The sequence below is a fragment of the Delphinapterus leucas genome, chromosome 16 (genome assembly GCF_059928025.1).
Source record: "Delphinapterus leucas isolate spDelLeu-1000000601 "Yukka" chromosome 16, BTC_Dleu_Yukka2, whole genome shotgun sequence".
Taxonomy (NCBI): domain Eukaryota; kingdom Metazoa; phylum Chordata; class Mammalia; order Artiodactyla; family Monodontidae; genus Delphinapterus; species Delphinapterus leucas.
The window spans coordinates 52,848,503-52,863,922 of NC_143144.1; the positions used below are offsets into that span (position 1 = coordinate 52,848,503).

At 40.7% G+C, this 15,420-nt stretch overlaps 1 protein-coding gene across 9 annotated transcripts in view; it reads right to left on the minus strand.

Moving 5' to 3' along the window:
- Positions 1-15,420, minus strand: part of CPEB3 (cytoplasmic polyadenylation element binding protein 3) — a 202,824-nt gene that overhangs the window by 40,021 nt on the left and 147,383 nt on the right. For 7 of the 9 annotated variants that reach the window (XM_089897930.1, XM_089897927.1, XM_089897928.1 and 4 more), the window contains one exon: positions 7,640-7,821. In XM_089897930.1, the coding sequence (XP_089754056.1) occupies positions 7,640-7,821 (182 nt within the window). Of the gene's footprint in view, positions 1-7,639; positions 10,078-15,420 lie in introns of those variants that run through there. The other 2 variants (XR_016388119.1, XM_089897931.1) reach the window with 2 other exon arrangements.

The following is a 15,420-nucleotide window of genomic DNA, read 5'->3' on the forward strand; positions in this document are numbered from 1 at the left end:
AATGTGTTGTCAGTGTCACTGTGTATTGACAGAGTACTTTATAGTTTTCAAAACCACTTTAACACACATACACACGTCCTTCCTTCAAGCTACACAATTAGTAGGTATAGTTAAGACTAAACCCAAGATTGGCTGATTCTAGTCTAGTATCCTTTCTACTAGAACAATAGCTGTGCTAAACAATAGCTGTGGGAGGGATCCCTGGGATTTTTATAAAGAAATAGTTCACATAAATCAAATCATATGGTTTTTTTTAGATTAAGGGAGACTCAACTGATTCTACCCTTACAAATTTTCTCAGGACCATGGAGAGTAGACAAAAGAGCAGAAAAATGGCCATGTTTTAAAAAGATTACCCATTTTCTAATGATCTCATTTTTCACACTACAAAAATCTTTCATATGTAAGTGACCTAGACGAGTTATAAAGAAAACTGGATTTAGCAGAGCTTTCACATCTTAAGTGTTCACTTGGCATCACTTCTAAAAATACCATTAAAACAGACAGAATGAGTACAGGTGCCCTCTTTTGCCCTTATTGTACTTAAATACTTTAAACTGTTCCAGTTTTTCACAGAAACACTGTTCAAAAGAATATAAGTAAAATTTAATCCTAACCCTTTACTCAATTTCAGGTTCAAAATCGTTTCATTATCAGAGAAGGTAATGGTAAAAACACCTCTTTCTAGACTAAAGAGAGAAATACCTTCAATCCTTTAAATAGAAAATGCATCCAGGTGTTTACACCTTTAAAGGAAACTTGAGTCTCTACATACATGTCTTGACTAACATCCAACTTGCATGTTGACAGATGGGCACTTATGTTAAATTTTCTTTTTATTTTTTTTAGTGTCAACTTCAACTATTTCATTATCCTTATAGTAAAGATTCTGAGTGAAACTGAGTAGGCACTTTAAAAGACAAAAAAAAAAGAGAACGAATCAACTATTAGTCTTGGACATATGGTTAGGAACCAACAGCACAGTTTAAATAGGCCAAGTTCAGCAGTGATACAAATCAACATCTGTACAGCCTAATAACTTTCCAGAGCACTTCTTCACCTTCACTGTTTATCTGTGTAATAAACCTTAAGGTTGTTAGGCTAGTGTTCTTATTACTCTGGGACAATAAAATCAAGCCTCAAAAGGTTAAGTAACTTGCCCAAGGTCACATCATGGCTGGGAGAAGAGCTAGGAGTATAAACTCAGATCTCTCAGTTCCTAAGCCAGGACACTTTTTTTTTTTTTTTTTTTTTTACTACAGCCATGGTTCTGTGGGTGGTGATGGCAGGAGTGGGTGTGGGACCCTTAGATACATAAACACCCCCGCCCCTGCATTAGTGTTCTAGGGAGCTTCCGTTACCCATGAGAGTGTATGCCAAGGCAGAAGAAATGCTGAGAACCCTGTGCTGGGTATCATACAACTTCGATATTGTCATCATAGGGATGAATAACCAGTTGACCAGTAACTGTTGAACATTAGCCATAAAATATGCATAAATGTAAGCCTTAAAGGATTTATTTCAAGATGTTAATAACTTCTCTTTTGAAGTAAAAACTGAGGCATGAATTGTATTTGTCTCATTTATAATAATGTTCAATAACAAGGGTCATTATGACAGCAAAAATGCCAGTTTCACTAAATGTTATAATCCAGTGGACTTGCATTGACTCACACTGACTTAAAAAAGGGTTTACATGAAGACAAAATAAAAATTAAAATCAAAACAATTGCAAAAAAAAATTTCAAATTCATTTTGTTAATATTCAAAATGACCTATAGACATACTGACAAATTCTGATATCAAACTCCAGATGTGCCCTGTTCTGTGCAGTATATGTTCACCTGAAAAGTTACATGAAATATGGAAACATGTATAAAACTAACTAAAGGACCTATAATACAACTCAGGGGTTCCTACCCAGGTCTGTGGAAAAATGACTTCATAGAAGAAGTGGATTTAAAGAAACATTAGACCCTGGATGAGCAGCAGCGTTCGGGAAGGGAGTTCCATAAGCAGAGGCAGCTCTCATGTCAATTACAGGTGCCTTGAGAGTCTCCAAGCCTCTCCTAGATTCTTCTCTGTTGCAAATAAAGGGGGTTGGATGAAGTCATGCCCAAGTTAAAGTCTAGCTTTAATGTACTATAAGTGTCAAAGAATACTTTTTGATACGCTAAACAGCAAAACCTAAACTTTATTACTCAAGTGCGTGCTTAACTAAGTAAAAAAAGAAAGCTGTGCAGAGTGCCCTCTGGTGGACAGTTGGACATGCCAAAGGGCTTCCCATCTGGAAGCTCTCAATCAGCATTCATTCAACAACTCATTCATTCATTCAAATATAATTAAATAATGTGTGTCCACTGTGTGTCAATTATTGAGTATACAGTAGCTAACACGAGAGACACACAGTCATTGACTGCCCTCATCGACTGCAGTCTAGAAGCATAGGTGGACATTAAAGCATTGCTTCATTACAGAGGTATTTAATGCCACAAAGGAATAATAGATGGTATTATGACAATGATCTATGGGGAAGATGTAAGATCCACTGAAGAAAGGATTCCTAAAATTTTCACAATTAAGCTGAGACCTGAAGGAAAAGTGAGCTTTAGGCAGGCAGAGGAAACAGTATCCATAATCACCCTGTAAAATAGAGAAAAAGGCCAGTTGTGATTGGCTCAAGATGAGGAAATGGGAGCTGAGGCAGAGGTAGTATGTAGTACACGAAGGGTCATGTAGGCAGTGTTAATTAAGGACTTTGACCTTTAACCAAAGAGCAGTAGAACATAATCAAAAGGTTTAAAGGAGGGAAAGATGTGATTCAAATCATGATTTTAAAAGATCGCTTTAGTTTTTTAATGTAAAGAATGAATTGGAGTTGGGCAAAAGTTGAAATTGGAGCTGCTTCTAGTCCTTGCTCTCCCATATACCATCCTAGTTTATTCTACACACTTACTGAGTGTCAGCCAAGTGCCAAGCACTCCCATTCAGACCTCTGGGCACAGGTGGCAGAGTCAAGATCATGGCAGCTGCGTAAGGAACTACCATTAGAAGCCTCTTCCACTTCTGCTAGTCCTCCCATTGCTACGCATACTATGGCGAAAAGCTTGTTGATGCGTAGATTTATCAGCCCACTCCAACAAGTCACATATTCTCGGGGGACCCTAATTACTGCCATAGCAGGGGGCAGAAATTTGCCCCAACAGCCTGGGCTGCCTTGTTCCTGTGACTTCAAAGAGCACAAGTTAATAAGTAGGATCCCCTCCCTATAATGAGCTGAGTAAAATTATACAGGATAAATGCACTATCCCCCAACTCCCTGTGTCCTCACTGGGGTCATTATTCAATTGATCCTTTGATTGCAGACTTGAAGGATGCACATTCAAATACTTTTTCCTGTGTTCTAAAATTGACTGTGGTGATGATTGTACAACTATGTAAATATATTAAAAACTGAATTGAATACTTTAAATTGTTGATTTGTAGGGTATATGAATTATATCTCAATAAAGTTGTTACCAAAACAAAAATTTTTTAAATCACCTCTTCTTTAAAGATGATGACATGGATGAGTGAGACGACAGCAGAGATAAAAGTGCCAAAGCCATAGGTGCAACTGTTTCTGTAACTGTTGCATACTGGCATATTTTATATTCATAGGCAAGCCAGAAGTCTCTATGATGATGAGAAGAAATCAAATCTATGAAGGTTGTGTTTTCCAGCTTAGCCAAAGAGCAGCAATAACAACAACGACGACGATACATAAACATATAAACTCTCAAAAGAGATGTCTTTTTTGAAAAACGGTGGTTGGATATAAAAGAGGTTAATTTAATATACCAATCAGATCCTTCTTCATTTACCTCCCACAGTTTACCTAGGAAAGGTGCAGCCTGAGAACATACACCTTAAACAGTGCTAGAACTTCCATGATTCCAGACGTTGCTGCTCTGCAGGAGGCCCTCTCCCACTCTCCATATAGGGCAAACAGTGAAAGAGGAAAGGGCTGCAAACACGAAGCAAGTAGCCTGTAAAATGCCATCTATACTTGTTTTTGTTTTTTAAATCTGCTGATTCCACTGAATCTGCATTTATAATGATACAGACAGCAAAAGAGATTCCTTTGACCAGGAGGATAATAAAGGTTGAAGCTATTCAAAACAGTCAAGGCCTCGGTTTAAAAGCAACTTTAGGCTAACATTAGAATGAAGGAGAAAAAGACTATAGCATCTTGGAATTTGCAATAGCAAGGAAGAGGGATTGGGGGCACAGGTAGACACCTGCCACTGACTTTCAAAGCTTCAAAACCTTAGCTATGAGACTATTGCTAAAAACCTGGAAGGGTTCTTCAGGAAAGAAGGGTGTGCCCGACAACAGAAATTCTCCACGGTCAGTCAAGAACAGAGCCCCTGAGAAAGAAAAAGGGCATTACCTAAGGAAATACTAATATGCTTACATATAATGGGAGCTCTCTGGAAAGCTCAAACTTAAGCTTTAGAAGAAAGACACATAAATATAAAAGTAGAATCAACCTAAAATAGCATCTACAGCAAACGGTGCAGTTAACAGAGGCTCAGAATGCCAGAGACAACAAAATAAGGTATTGCTGCCCATGTTCAAAGCAAGAAGAAAACAAGAGGATAGAGTAACAGTTTGGGAGAGAGGAGCGTAATATTCACAGAAGACCAGTGAAAAAGGAGCCCCACTCAAGATGGAAGCTGACTTCCTTCTCTTACAATAAAGAAAATGGTCTGCACCTTGGTCAGGGCAAACAAAGAGCATGAAGATGGAGCTGGGAGACAGGGAGAGAAAGGAATCCATCACTTTCAATGATTTCCAGTTCTCCCACTTACATGACTCTCATCCTAGGGCACTGAAGGAACTGATAGGTCCCTTTTGACACCATGTGGATGGAGATGGCATTCTTTTGCCCACAACAGTCCCACTCTACATGTGTCCAGTGAGTCACACTGTATATATTACTTTCTTGCTCAGTATCTCTTCTGGGCTTCTCAACAATCTAGTCGGATACACAAAGCTATTACTACTGCCCTCATTATACACTGAAACTCAGAATTTAAAAGTGACCTGCTCAAAATCACACAGCCCACCAGGAACAGGACCAGATCTAAACCTGGTCATCTGACTCTAGCCAGTGCCCTTTTCACTAACCAGTGTATCTTTTCACTGCATCTTCAGCAGAGCAACCGATAAAGTTCAAGCTACATAATATTAACAACAGTGTAACTATACTTCCAGCAAGATGAATACTATTAACCAGCAAGTGCCAGTTAAGCATCTATTAACTGCCATATGACTCTGGCTGTTCAATCTTCAAATCTCATTTAATCTTCACACCATCCCCAGGAGGGAGCTGCAGATGAGGACCCAAGGCTCCCGGCACTGAGTAACTTGCTTGAGTCACCAGTGACCGGTGCAGCAAAGGCTTAACTGTAGTGGAATCTGTTCTAGCTTCAAACTCCATACTCCTTCCATTACAACTGACTGTTACCCTAAATGTTTATCAAGAACTACTCTAAGATATGGAGGGTATGGTTAACCCAAATACAATGAGCAGAAAACAGTCAATGGCTTTCCTGAGTCTTGAGAAGTTTGATGTGCCAAATATATTTCTATAGCATGGCCTATGATTACGCTAACAAAAGAAAAGCCACTTCTTTCTTTTTTACCTACGTCAAAGTCGTATGGGAATCAATGCTGAGGGCATGAGCATAGCAGGGGTGAGAGTAGAGGCAGGCAATAAAACAAATAGTGCCTGAATTTTCTATGATGCTTAAAGGGGTTCAAAGATTACTGTAATCCCTGGGATAAGTGTGCTTCCTTCTAACTAAGGAATAGGCCAGGAGGTTGTTAGGGTGAGAGCAAAGGAAAGATATAAGCATGAGCAAGTGGAACCTTCTTTTATCATCTCTAGGACCTACCTCCTGAGAAGTCTCATTAGTTCTGGCTTCAGAGGGGAACAAAGAAAGCTACTTTGATAGAGATGAGAACATAAGCGCTCTTCAGGTTAAGTTTATTGCCTGGGATCACCAGTGATGGGGGCAAGAGCGGTCTAAATGTAATGGAATCTGGGGCTTCAGACTCACAAATGTATAGGCACTAGCAAGTCCACCAGCAGCAGTAGTTAAGAGAACACTCCACATAACACCATCTGTCAATTCAACAAAGGTTTATCAAGCATCTACTGTGTCTGTACATCAAGCAATGGGTAAGCTCTGTGGAGCTTACAGTCTGTAGGGGAATTACTGATACAGAAGGGGTGCTGTGGGCACTTGAAAACTAGGAATGGAGCTGAATGTTTATCACCCCTGAGTTTCCACTGATTCAGAGTGTTTCAAAATTCTGTAAAACTTCATTCATTTTAATTAAAAAACAAACCACCACTACTTACTTTTAAGGATCCCAGTAGATGCAGCAAATAGACTATTTATTTTAAGCACTGGCTTTTGTAATTTGATCTATGTCTTAAAGAAAATGTAATCTTGTTGACTATAAAAAAAATTAATCACCAATTGAAACTTTCACCTCCTAAGAAACTTAGGTCCACTACGCAAAACTAGTCAGTCAACCATAGAGAGTATAGGTGAAACTTTGTAATACAACATATTTACTACTTTACTTATTCTAGTCCAGTGTATGCCCCAAGAACAGCCTTTGCTGGAAGCATTAACAACCACTGTACAATTGCACAGGGAGGTGTTTAGACTTGATGTTCTCCCACTTGATCTTTTAATCTATCAATACAGGTCCCAGATTAGCTACTAACACCTTCTATTCCCCCCAAGCTTCCAAACAGCAGCAGAGCCGGAATTTAAGGGATTTAAACCTGTGTCTGTCTCCAAACCCAACTGAACACACCAATGCCCTAGAGCTCTACTGCCCCCTGTTTAGATGAGAGGTAGCAAATCTGAGTGCCTCTACTGGTCAGGTAGGTAACACCAATGAGCAAAGAGGCAGGTAATGGATATGCATATTTGGTATGAGCAGGAGAACTATGGGAGTTGGAGAGGGGACTGCAGGGGACAGCAGCTATTTGGCTCCAATGACTGCTACCACATATGCTCTTGCAATTTTTTTCGGCCATGCTGCGTGGCATGTAGGATCTTAGTTCCCCAACCAGGAATTGAACCCGTGCCCCCTGCAGTGGAAGCACGGAGTCTTAACCACTGGAATGCCAGGGAAGTCCCTATGTTCTTGCAATTTTAAAAGAAACCAGAACTTCAAAATTTTATGTATACTCCTGAATATTAACATTAAATGTTAGTTCAAGTTTGTTTGTTTTAAGAGTACCACATGGGTCAAGCAGATTACCAGCTCTCAATCTTCGTTAACGTGCTGTTGGCATCATATTTTGAACAGCACTGGTTTGCTTTGCTAAATTCTGCAGTGTTATTTTCATAAGTGTAACATCACCCTGGGGATGGGTGAGGCAGAAAGTTCATTAACGCCTTAAATATGAAGGGCACTCTCTTTTTCAGGCAGCCTAGATGGACTCATGGACTAATGTCATGTAAGGCAGAGCTGCTCACTTTGATCACAAGGCGCTTTTCTCCCCAGGGGCCCACAGAATAAATTTCATTTCTTTCCCATAGCAGTTACACCCTGAGCAGCTGCTTACCCGTTTGTCAATGTCATTGTGTTGGAGCTGCACAAAGCGAGCGCTGATGGCTGCAATGTAACTCTGCTGATTGGAGAATGCCACGCGGCCAGCACCTTTGGGGTACTTCAGCTCTGGGTCCGTATCAATGCCAGCATAGCAGACACCGCCATACAAACGGTCCATGATCATTGCCAGTTCAACTGCAAGAAAATAAACACTGTTCGTTATAAACGTCTAGAAGGTACTCTTGCCCAGGAGAAGGAAGGACTATGTAAGGATCATGCAGTGTAATTAAGAAACAGAAAAGCCATGTTAAGTCTCATGAAGAGTGTCTACACCAGTCTTACAACTCAAGAAGGGGAGCTCCTCATAGGATATTTGAAAACAAAATGAAAAAAATTTTTAAGAGTTTACATAATCAGAATTTCAGCAACCGTATAAAAGAAATGATCTAGCAGCAATCCTCCTGCTCTAATTTCTAACCACTTAGTCCACTGGAGTGGGCCCTGGGTAGGCAGAGCATTTCAGGTACCCTAACAAGTTAATAAGAAACAGCTCTACTTACTGACCTCTAGGACTGAAAGCAATTACTAAAGTCACACTACTATATAAAGATCAAGCTATAGGAAGAATTTAATTTAAAAAAAAGAATTTAATTCATTTTAACTAGAGGCAATATGTTTACAGGCTTAAAGTAAATCTCTACAATTAAAAAAAAATAAGATTTTAAGAGTATATACTATCCCAACTGAGAACTCTCCATACTAACTTCTCACACTGAATTCTTAAATAATAGTACTAAAAATGATCACAGCAGCAATGATTTATTGAGCACTTACAATGTGCCAGGAAACACTAAGCTGCTACAAAGGCAGTAAAAACATACCCATCCTACACCCTGCTATAAATCCAGAGGTCTGGTCTGCACACCTCACCATATTTCTTCTAAGTATACCTTTATATTGGTATATTTGCAAAACACCTGTACAGAAGGCACTTGGAAATTGGACCATTCCAAAGGTCTGATATTCTAAAATTGTCCTCATCAAAAGGTACCATGGAGAGACACATAGCAGTTACTTACCTGGATCCAAATTGCCTGAAGGTAATTGTTTACTTGATACTGGATGGCACCTCCTCCAGGTATGACCATTCCTTTCAGGCCACTCACATGGTTTAAGTCCAAAAGACTTAGTCCTACCCCTGGCGAACGACCCAAGAATCCACTTCCCTCAAACACCTACACGTGGCATTTGGAAAGGAGCAGACAGGGAAGACAGATGATGACCTCGGACACAGCCAGTGTGCAAAGACCATCAGACAGTAGCGCTCCACAGGAATCAGTATCTGGGGAGAAGGAAAGCAGCACAACCTGGAGGGGTAGGGGAAGAACTCTGCAGCGGGTACAAGGGCTGAAGGGCTGAACGGTGTAAGATTTCTACAAACAGAAGGAAAGCCAAGTACTACTGGTTCCTGTAATAGGAAGCTGCTGAGGCAGCAAGAAAGCTATATCGCCAGACAGAAAGGCTGTCTTTCTATTCAACTTCTTCAAAATTTGTCCCCAAACCAGACTGCCTAATACTGGTAATTGTTTTCTAAGTGCCTGTTTCTAACTGGAAGAATGACTTCCAACCAACAGGTAATCTTCAGAAGGTGAGAAAATAAACTAGCAATAATTAAGCCAGAGAATAAGTGATTTTAAAGACAGAACAGCAGAAAGCTATCCCAATGGTCCCATTATGATCAGAATTACTGAGTCACATCAGCCAAGGGAACATTGCTGGTTAGAGCCCAAGTGAACCCTGACTGCAGTCTTGGGGCAGGATCCAGGAATCACACTCATTCAAACAATGCAATAAGAATCATGTGTGTACCCTAAATATCAAAGTTCAGTAGGTCCTCATACTTCACCCCAACAACTTCTGATGGCTTGGGGACTTCCTCACATAGCTAACATTATTCCAGTTACAGAGAACAAGAAACTGAACATGGGATTAATTCACTGCAGTCATTAATGAATTTCCTTTATTAGTCAAGTGGGCTTAGTAAAATATGTAACCTCAGGGCCTGGAAATTAAACACTAATTTTCCAAAGACCTGGCTTCCTCTGGAATGGAATAAGACAGTGAAAACTCCCTCAGCCTGGTGAATGGCCAGGAAAAGAATGTTGTCAAGGGACTGAATACACTTGTCTTCCACCCTTAGGAAGGATTCAAGAAAATATCTAATTCACAAAGAAGGTATACATACCAGCTGTGAGCTTGAAGCTCCAGCTGAAGAGAAGAGTTACCGTAACCACGGGTTCTTCTACTGCATCTTGGTCTCCAAAGGAACCTTAGTGATCCTCAGATGCCAGAGATGGCACCTTCCACAAGCACTTTGTGGATCTGGCTGCTGGAAAATCATCTTCACGTGCCAAAGATTAGGTCATGGCTGCTGCTGCTGGCAGTTATGTACTTTTGATAGGAAAAAGAAACCCTCATTCACTTCTGTTTTTATGAAAACTATATAAATAAATAATTTCCACTTAAAAGCTTATATACAGTCATTTTCTTGGCCACCCAAAACTCTGCAGGCATTTGAGCCAATGAAATCTCACTCAAGTGAAGGGCAATTTGTTGAAAAGCTACAAGAAAGAAACCAAGGTGACTAAAGGAAGTTTTCTGGGGAGGAAGAACATGAAGATTACCCATCTCTCTACCTTAATCTGTATTTTAACTACAAAAGTTCTAATACTGTGATGACCCTTGAAGGAAAGTAAATAATGACCAAACAACTGCTGTTTGTATTTGGTCCTTTACTCAATCAGCAAGTCTTCACTTTAGTGAATACTTCTTGCAGGCTAAACTCATGCTGGGCTCAAACACAATAGGTAAGTCACCTAAGTACTAAACAGAGTTTTTAATTATTGAGAAAAGTAACCAGCTGGTAAAAACAGCATTAAAAAAAAAATACTAACAATTCATCCACTACACAGGTAACTAACAAACACAGAGCAAGCTCTCCTCAAATCCTACAAATTCCCAATCCGAAAATATTTTTAATATGGAAGATGCAAATTTACCTACAGATGTCATAATGTACCACTACTTTTAGAGACTAGGTTTAAAGGGTTCTTTAGAGTGAGTATTATCAGCTAATGTAGGAAAGTCCCATATAAATTCCCTTCCTCTGATTAGGGGGGAGCTAAGCCAAGAAGAGGGCTACCATTTTGACTACTTGGGAGGAAGAGAGAAAAAAAGCAGTAAGGATCAGGTAGAAATCAACTAAAACCTTCGTGGGTCTATCTATACCTTATGATCTCAATCCTGCTCAAGAAATGTGAGTCCTTGGGCTTCCCTGGTGGCGGAGTGGTTGAGAGTCTGCCTGCCGATGCAGGGGACACGGGTTCGTGCCCCGGTCCGGGAAGATCCCACATGCCGCGGAGCGGCTGGTTCCGTGAGCCATGGCCACTGAGCCTGCACGTCCAGAGCCTGTGCTCCGCAACGGGAGAGGCCACAACAGTGAGAGGCCGGCGTACCACAAAAATAAATAAATAGATAAAATAATTAAAAAAAAAGAAATGTGAGTCCTTGATCAAGGAAGTGTCTTATCTGGAAAATGTAGTCAAACCACCTACTAAACCTATGACAGTGAATCCTCATTCTAAACCATCCTCTGTAGAGGACAAGACAGCATAGCTCCCCAGAGCACGTTCTTAACATTTAACCTGAGGAAGATGAGGCTACCAGAGCAGGACATACAGGTAGAGGCTGAAATTCAGACAGATGGAGGTGACAGCAGGCATAGAGTCCATGAGGAAGTCAGGAATCTCCAAACCACTTCTATTTTTTCCTTCCCATCCAGACAGTGTTCACGGCGTCTGTCTGGTCACCACAGGGGTGGGAAATTAGGAGTTCTGGTAGCTATATCCAAGGGTATTCTGTACTTTGGATAAGATGTTCTGTGCTCTTAAGACAACTCAAGTCATCTCATAAACAACTGTTCCATGGTAACAGTACACTTCTATGAGTATAACCCACACATTGGCTCTTGTGATGAGCTTCACCATGTCCCAGACTGGAGAAGGAAACAAGAATATTGCAGTTGTATGTAGTGTATAGCGTTTCCATGAATTCCTCTGGGTTGTGGTGACTATGCCCTGAAGGTGAACCTGAACCCCAACTGTGGTTCCTTGTTTTGCTCCTAATTCTTCACAGAGATCTGAAAGGGACTTCAGTTCATCAGAAAGAAAATCATGATGACTCCCCATCCTGTCCCACCCCAGGATCCTGTTCCTGTCATTTAATTAGATTTCAAAGCTAGCCTAAGGCAATGTATAAGTCTGAGACACTATGAGAGCCAAACGGGGTAGAGCAGGAATGAGGATTCCTGAGGGAAATACTACACACAATTCTAAATTGTGAATCTAGAAGCTACATTTCTCCTCTTTGGAAATAACAAAGCAGACAGGAAAGAGGCATAAGGCACCTCAGGATTACAAGAGGTCTGGACTTCTGAAAGAAAGGAAAATTCAACTTGAAGGTGGACTTTCTGGGTTTACGATTGCTGAGTTGGTTCATGAGAGCAGTTCACACATCTTTAGTGGAGGAAATGTGCTCATTAGCTTCCACCCTGCGTGAGACATTGGGAAGTTAAGAATATTTTCAAATAAATGATATGAACAACCAACTAAGTAAGAAGGATAAGAGTTTTAACTTGATTAAATCGAGCTGGTACCAGATTGACTGCTATTGCTGTTACTGCGACAACAGATCTCAGATCTCAGCTTGATAAAGCAGCTTCCTTCTGTGCAAAGAGCCCCAAACTTGAAGTCTGGAGATCTGAGTTTGAACCTTGATTTTTTCACTTGTTGTGGTCTTGACTAATCACCCCCTTTGAACTCTGCTCCCTTATCTCTACAATGAAAAGTCTACCCCTTATAACCTCACAGGGTTATCATGAGGATTAAACATACATGAGAGCTCTGAGCACACTGCTGGGCAAAGAGCAGTGCTCAAATGTTTAGTTTTGTCCAGCAGTTGTTTTTCCCTCTACTCATAAATCTTTGCTTAACATTTACTTGGCCTGGTTTCTGCTCCATAAGCACCAGTTCATCCCAGTCTTACTTTGGCTTTATGCTAATGTTGCTCAAACTGCCACTGATATGGCAAACTTTGACATCGGCTGTGGGTGAGAGTTTGCTTTTTTGGAGGAGGAGCAAACAAACACAGACATTATAAAATCCTTAAGCCTAAGGGCAATGCAGTTAATCAAGTCAGTATGCCAATTCTGGAGTTTATCTGAGACAACTCATTCTGAACTTAGGACTTGGTGAAAGAAAAAGATTCTACAAAAAAAAAAAAAAGGTGTCCACAATGTTCATTGCAGCACTATTTACAATAGCCAGGACATGGAAGCAACCTAAGTGTCCACTGACAGATGAATGGCTAAAGAAGATGTGGCACATATATACAATGGAATATTACTCAGCCATAAAAAGAAACGAAATTGAGTTATTTGTAGTGAGGTGGATGGACCTAGAGTCTGTCATACAGAGTGAAATAAGTCAGAAAGAGAAAAACAAATACCATATGCTAACACATCTAATGGAATCTTAAAAAAAAAAAAAAAAAAGGTTCTCATGAACCTAGGGGCAGGACAGGAATAAAGATGCAGACGTAGAGAGTGCACTTGAGGACAAGGGAAGGGGGAAGGGTAAGCTGGGATGAAGTGAGAGAGTAGCATTGACATATATATACTACCAAATGTAAAACAGATAGCTAGTGGGAAGCAGCTGCATAGCACAGGGAGATCAGCTCTGTGCTTTGTGAGACCTAGAGGGGTGGGATAGGGAGGGTGGGAGGAAGATGCAAGAGGGAGTGGATATGGGGATAGATGTATACATATAGCTGATTCACTTTGTTATACGGCAGAAACTAACACAACATTCTAAAGCAACTATACTCCAATAAAGACGTTAAAAAAAAAAAAAAGGTGTTGGCAGGGGGACTTCCCTGGAGGTCCAGCAGTTAAGACTCTGTGCTTCCACTGCAGGGGGTGCGAGTTCCATCCCTGGTCTGGGAACTAAGATACTACATGCCACATGGTGCAGCCAAAAAAAAAAAAAAGAGAGACAGAAAGAAAAAAAAAGAAAAAGCTTCTAGTGCTGACAAACTTGACATACAGATGATTTCTGCCTGCTACCACTTCACTGAACAAAAAGGCTATGGTTATAATACTCCTATTTCCTTAATCATAAATCAGGATGTGATTCCTAATACATGTGGACTACCAGAATGTTTGCAGAATGTCTGAAATAAATGCTCTTAGAAAAATTCATCATGTATGTTCTCTAGATGTATGTCATACCTTACTGAATATTTACCTCAAAAATTTTTTTCCCTAGAATTTCCATAGAAAGCCATCCTCACAACAGTGAGGTGGGGGGAGTTGGGACGGGGGAAGGTGGAGAAGGAAATTTCAGGATCCATCACAGAATATTAGCTGGGGAGAAAAAGACAGGAAAGAATCATCAGAGCACTAGTTAGGAAGATGGGAGACCCAAAGATGATGGGCAAATGGTAGGCTCTAGGAACTCAAGACTGATCTGTTCTGCAGGACCTGGTCAGATAAACTGTCAGAAGGAAGTCATAAAGTGGAGGAACAGCTCACAGATGCCTCTAATTAGAGAGGAAGACTGAGGGTTTTTCAAGCCTGATCAAAATTGGAAGTGGATGGGTCCCAAAGCTTGATCACTGAGGCAGCCCCCAAATGAGATGTCTAAGCCAAGAAGCTAGAGTCAGAGAGCACTCATGTCTACAAACCAGGGGAGAATACAGGGGCCAGATCCTTCATTTTCCACTTTTTCCTGGTGGTCTCCTCATAAACCCCAAGCCCTTAGTTGGCACTTAGTTGCTCTCAGAGCAAAGAGATGTGGTCTGGAGAGGCTCTAATGTCATAGGGATATGCAACAGCGATATTTCCATACTGAGATTTAGGAAGACATGCTGCTTACAACGCTTGAATGAAGAGTGGCAACATGCTGTTGCACGTCCAGGTAGTAGCGGGAGGAGAGACAGACCAGACAGACAGACCACCCCTTTCCCTGTACTGATTTCTTTGAAGAATATGTACTCTTTAGCCACACGGTGGCATGGCGAGTCCACCCACGGCCTTTCCTAGCGTCAGGGTGGGGAGTGGAAGGAAAGCAAGATGGAGAAACACCAGGAGACTTCAGGCAAAGCATCCTCGGCTTGCCACTGTCACTGACAGGAGTGATGGAAGGGAGAGACAAGAGACGTAGAAATGTGTATTATTTGACTTAGAGAAGGCAACAATCAGGCAGTCCAACTTCGGGGAAACTCATCCAGATTTTCCACTGATATTTTCCCATTTTCAGGCTAATTTTTCTAGGCCCCTGATTTTTTCCAACCTGAAGTTTTAAAAGTCACGCTTGTCAAAAGGTCAGAAGGAGCAACCTAAACTCCTCAGTCAAGACAATACCACTTAAAACAGGTTGTCTTGTTTCTTTAGAAGTGTTTCTGCACTTCTATTCGGTGGGATAACTATATTTAGAATAATTTATTAGTGATAATGGTCCCTGTCTTACAATGGGAAAATATCAAAGATAAAAAGCCTCACAAGATCCAAAGGAATAATTCTTGAGTGATAACATTTTAGTCACTGTAAAGTGCTGAAGGACCATTTTTGGCCCAGGATAAGGTGAAAATCAATCTGGACACATAAAATGTAACCTGTTGAGTCTCATCACTGATATCTAGTCTAGGATCACCTTGTATATAGTGCCTGAAATAGTT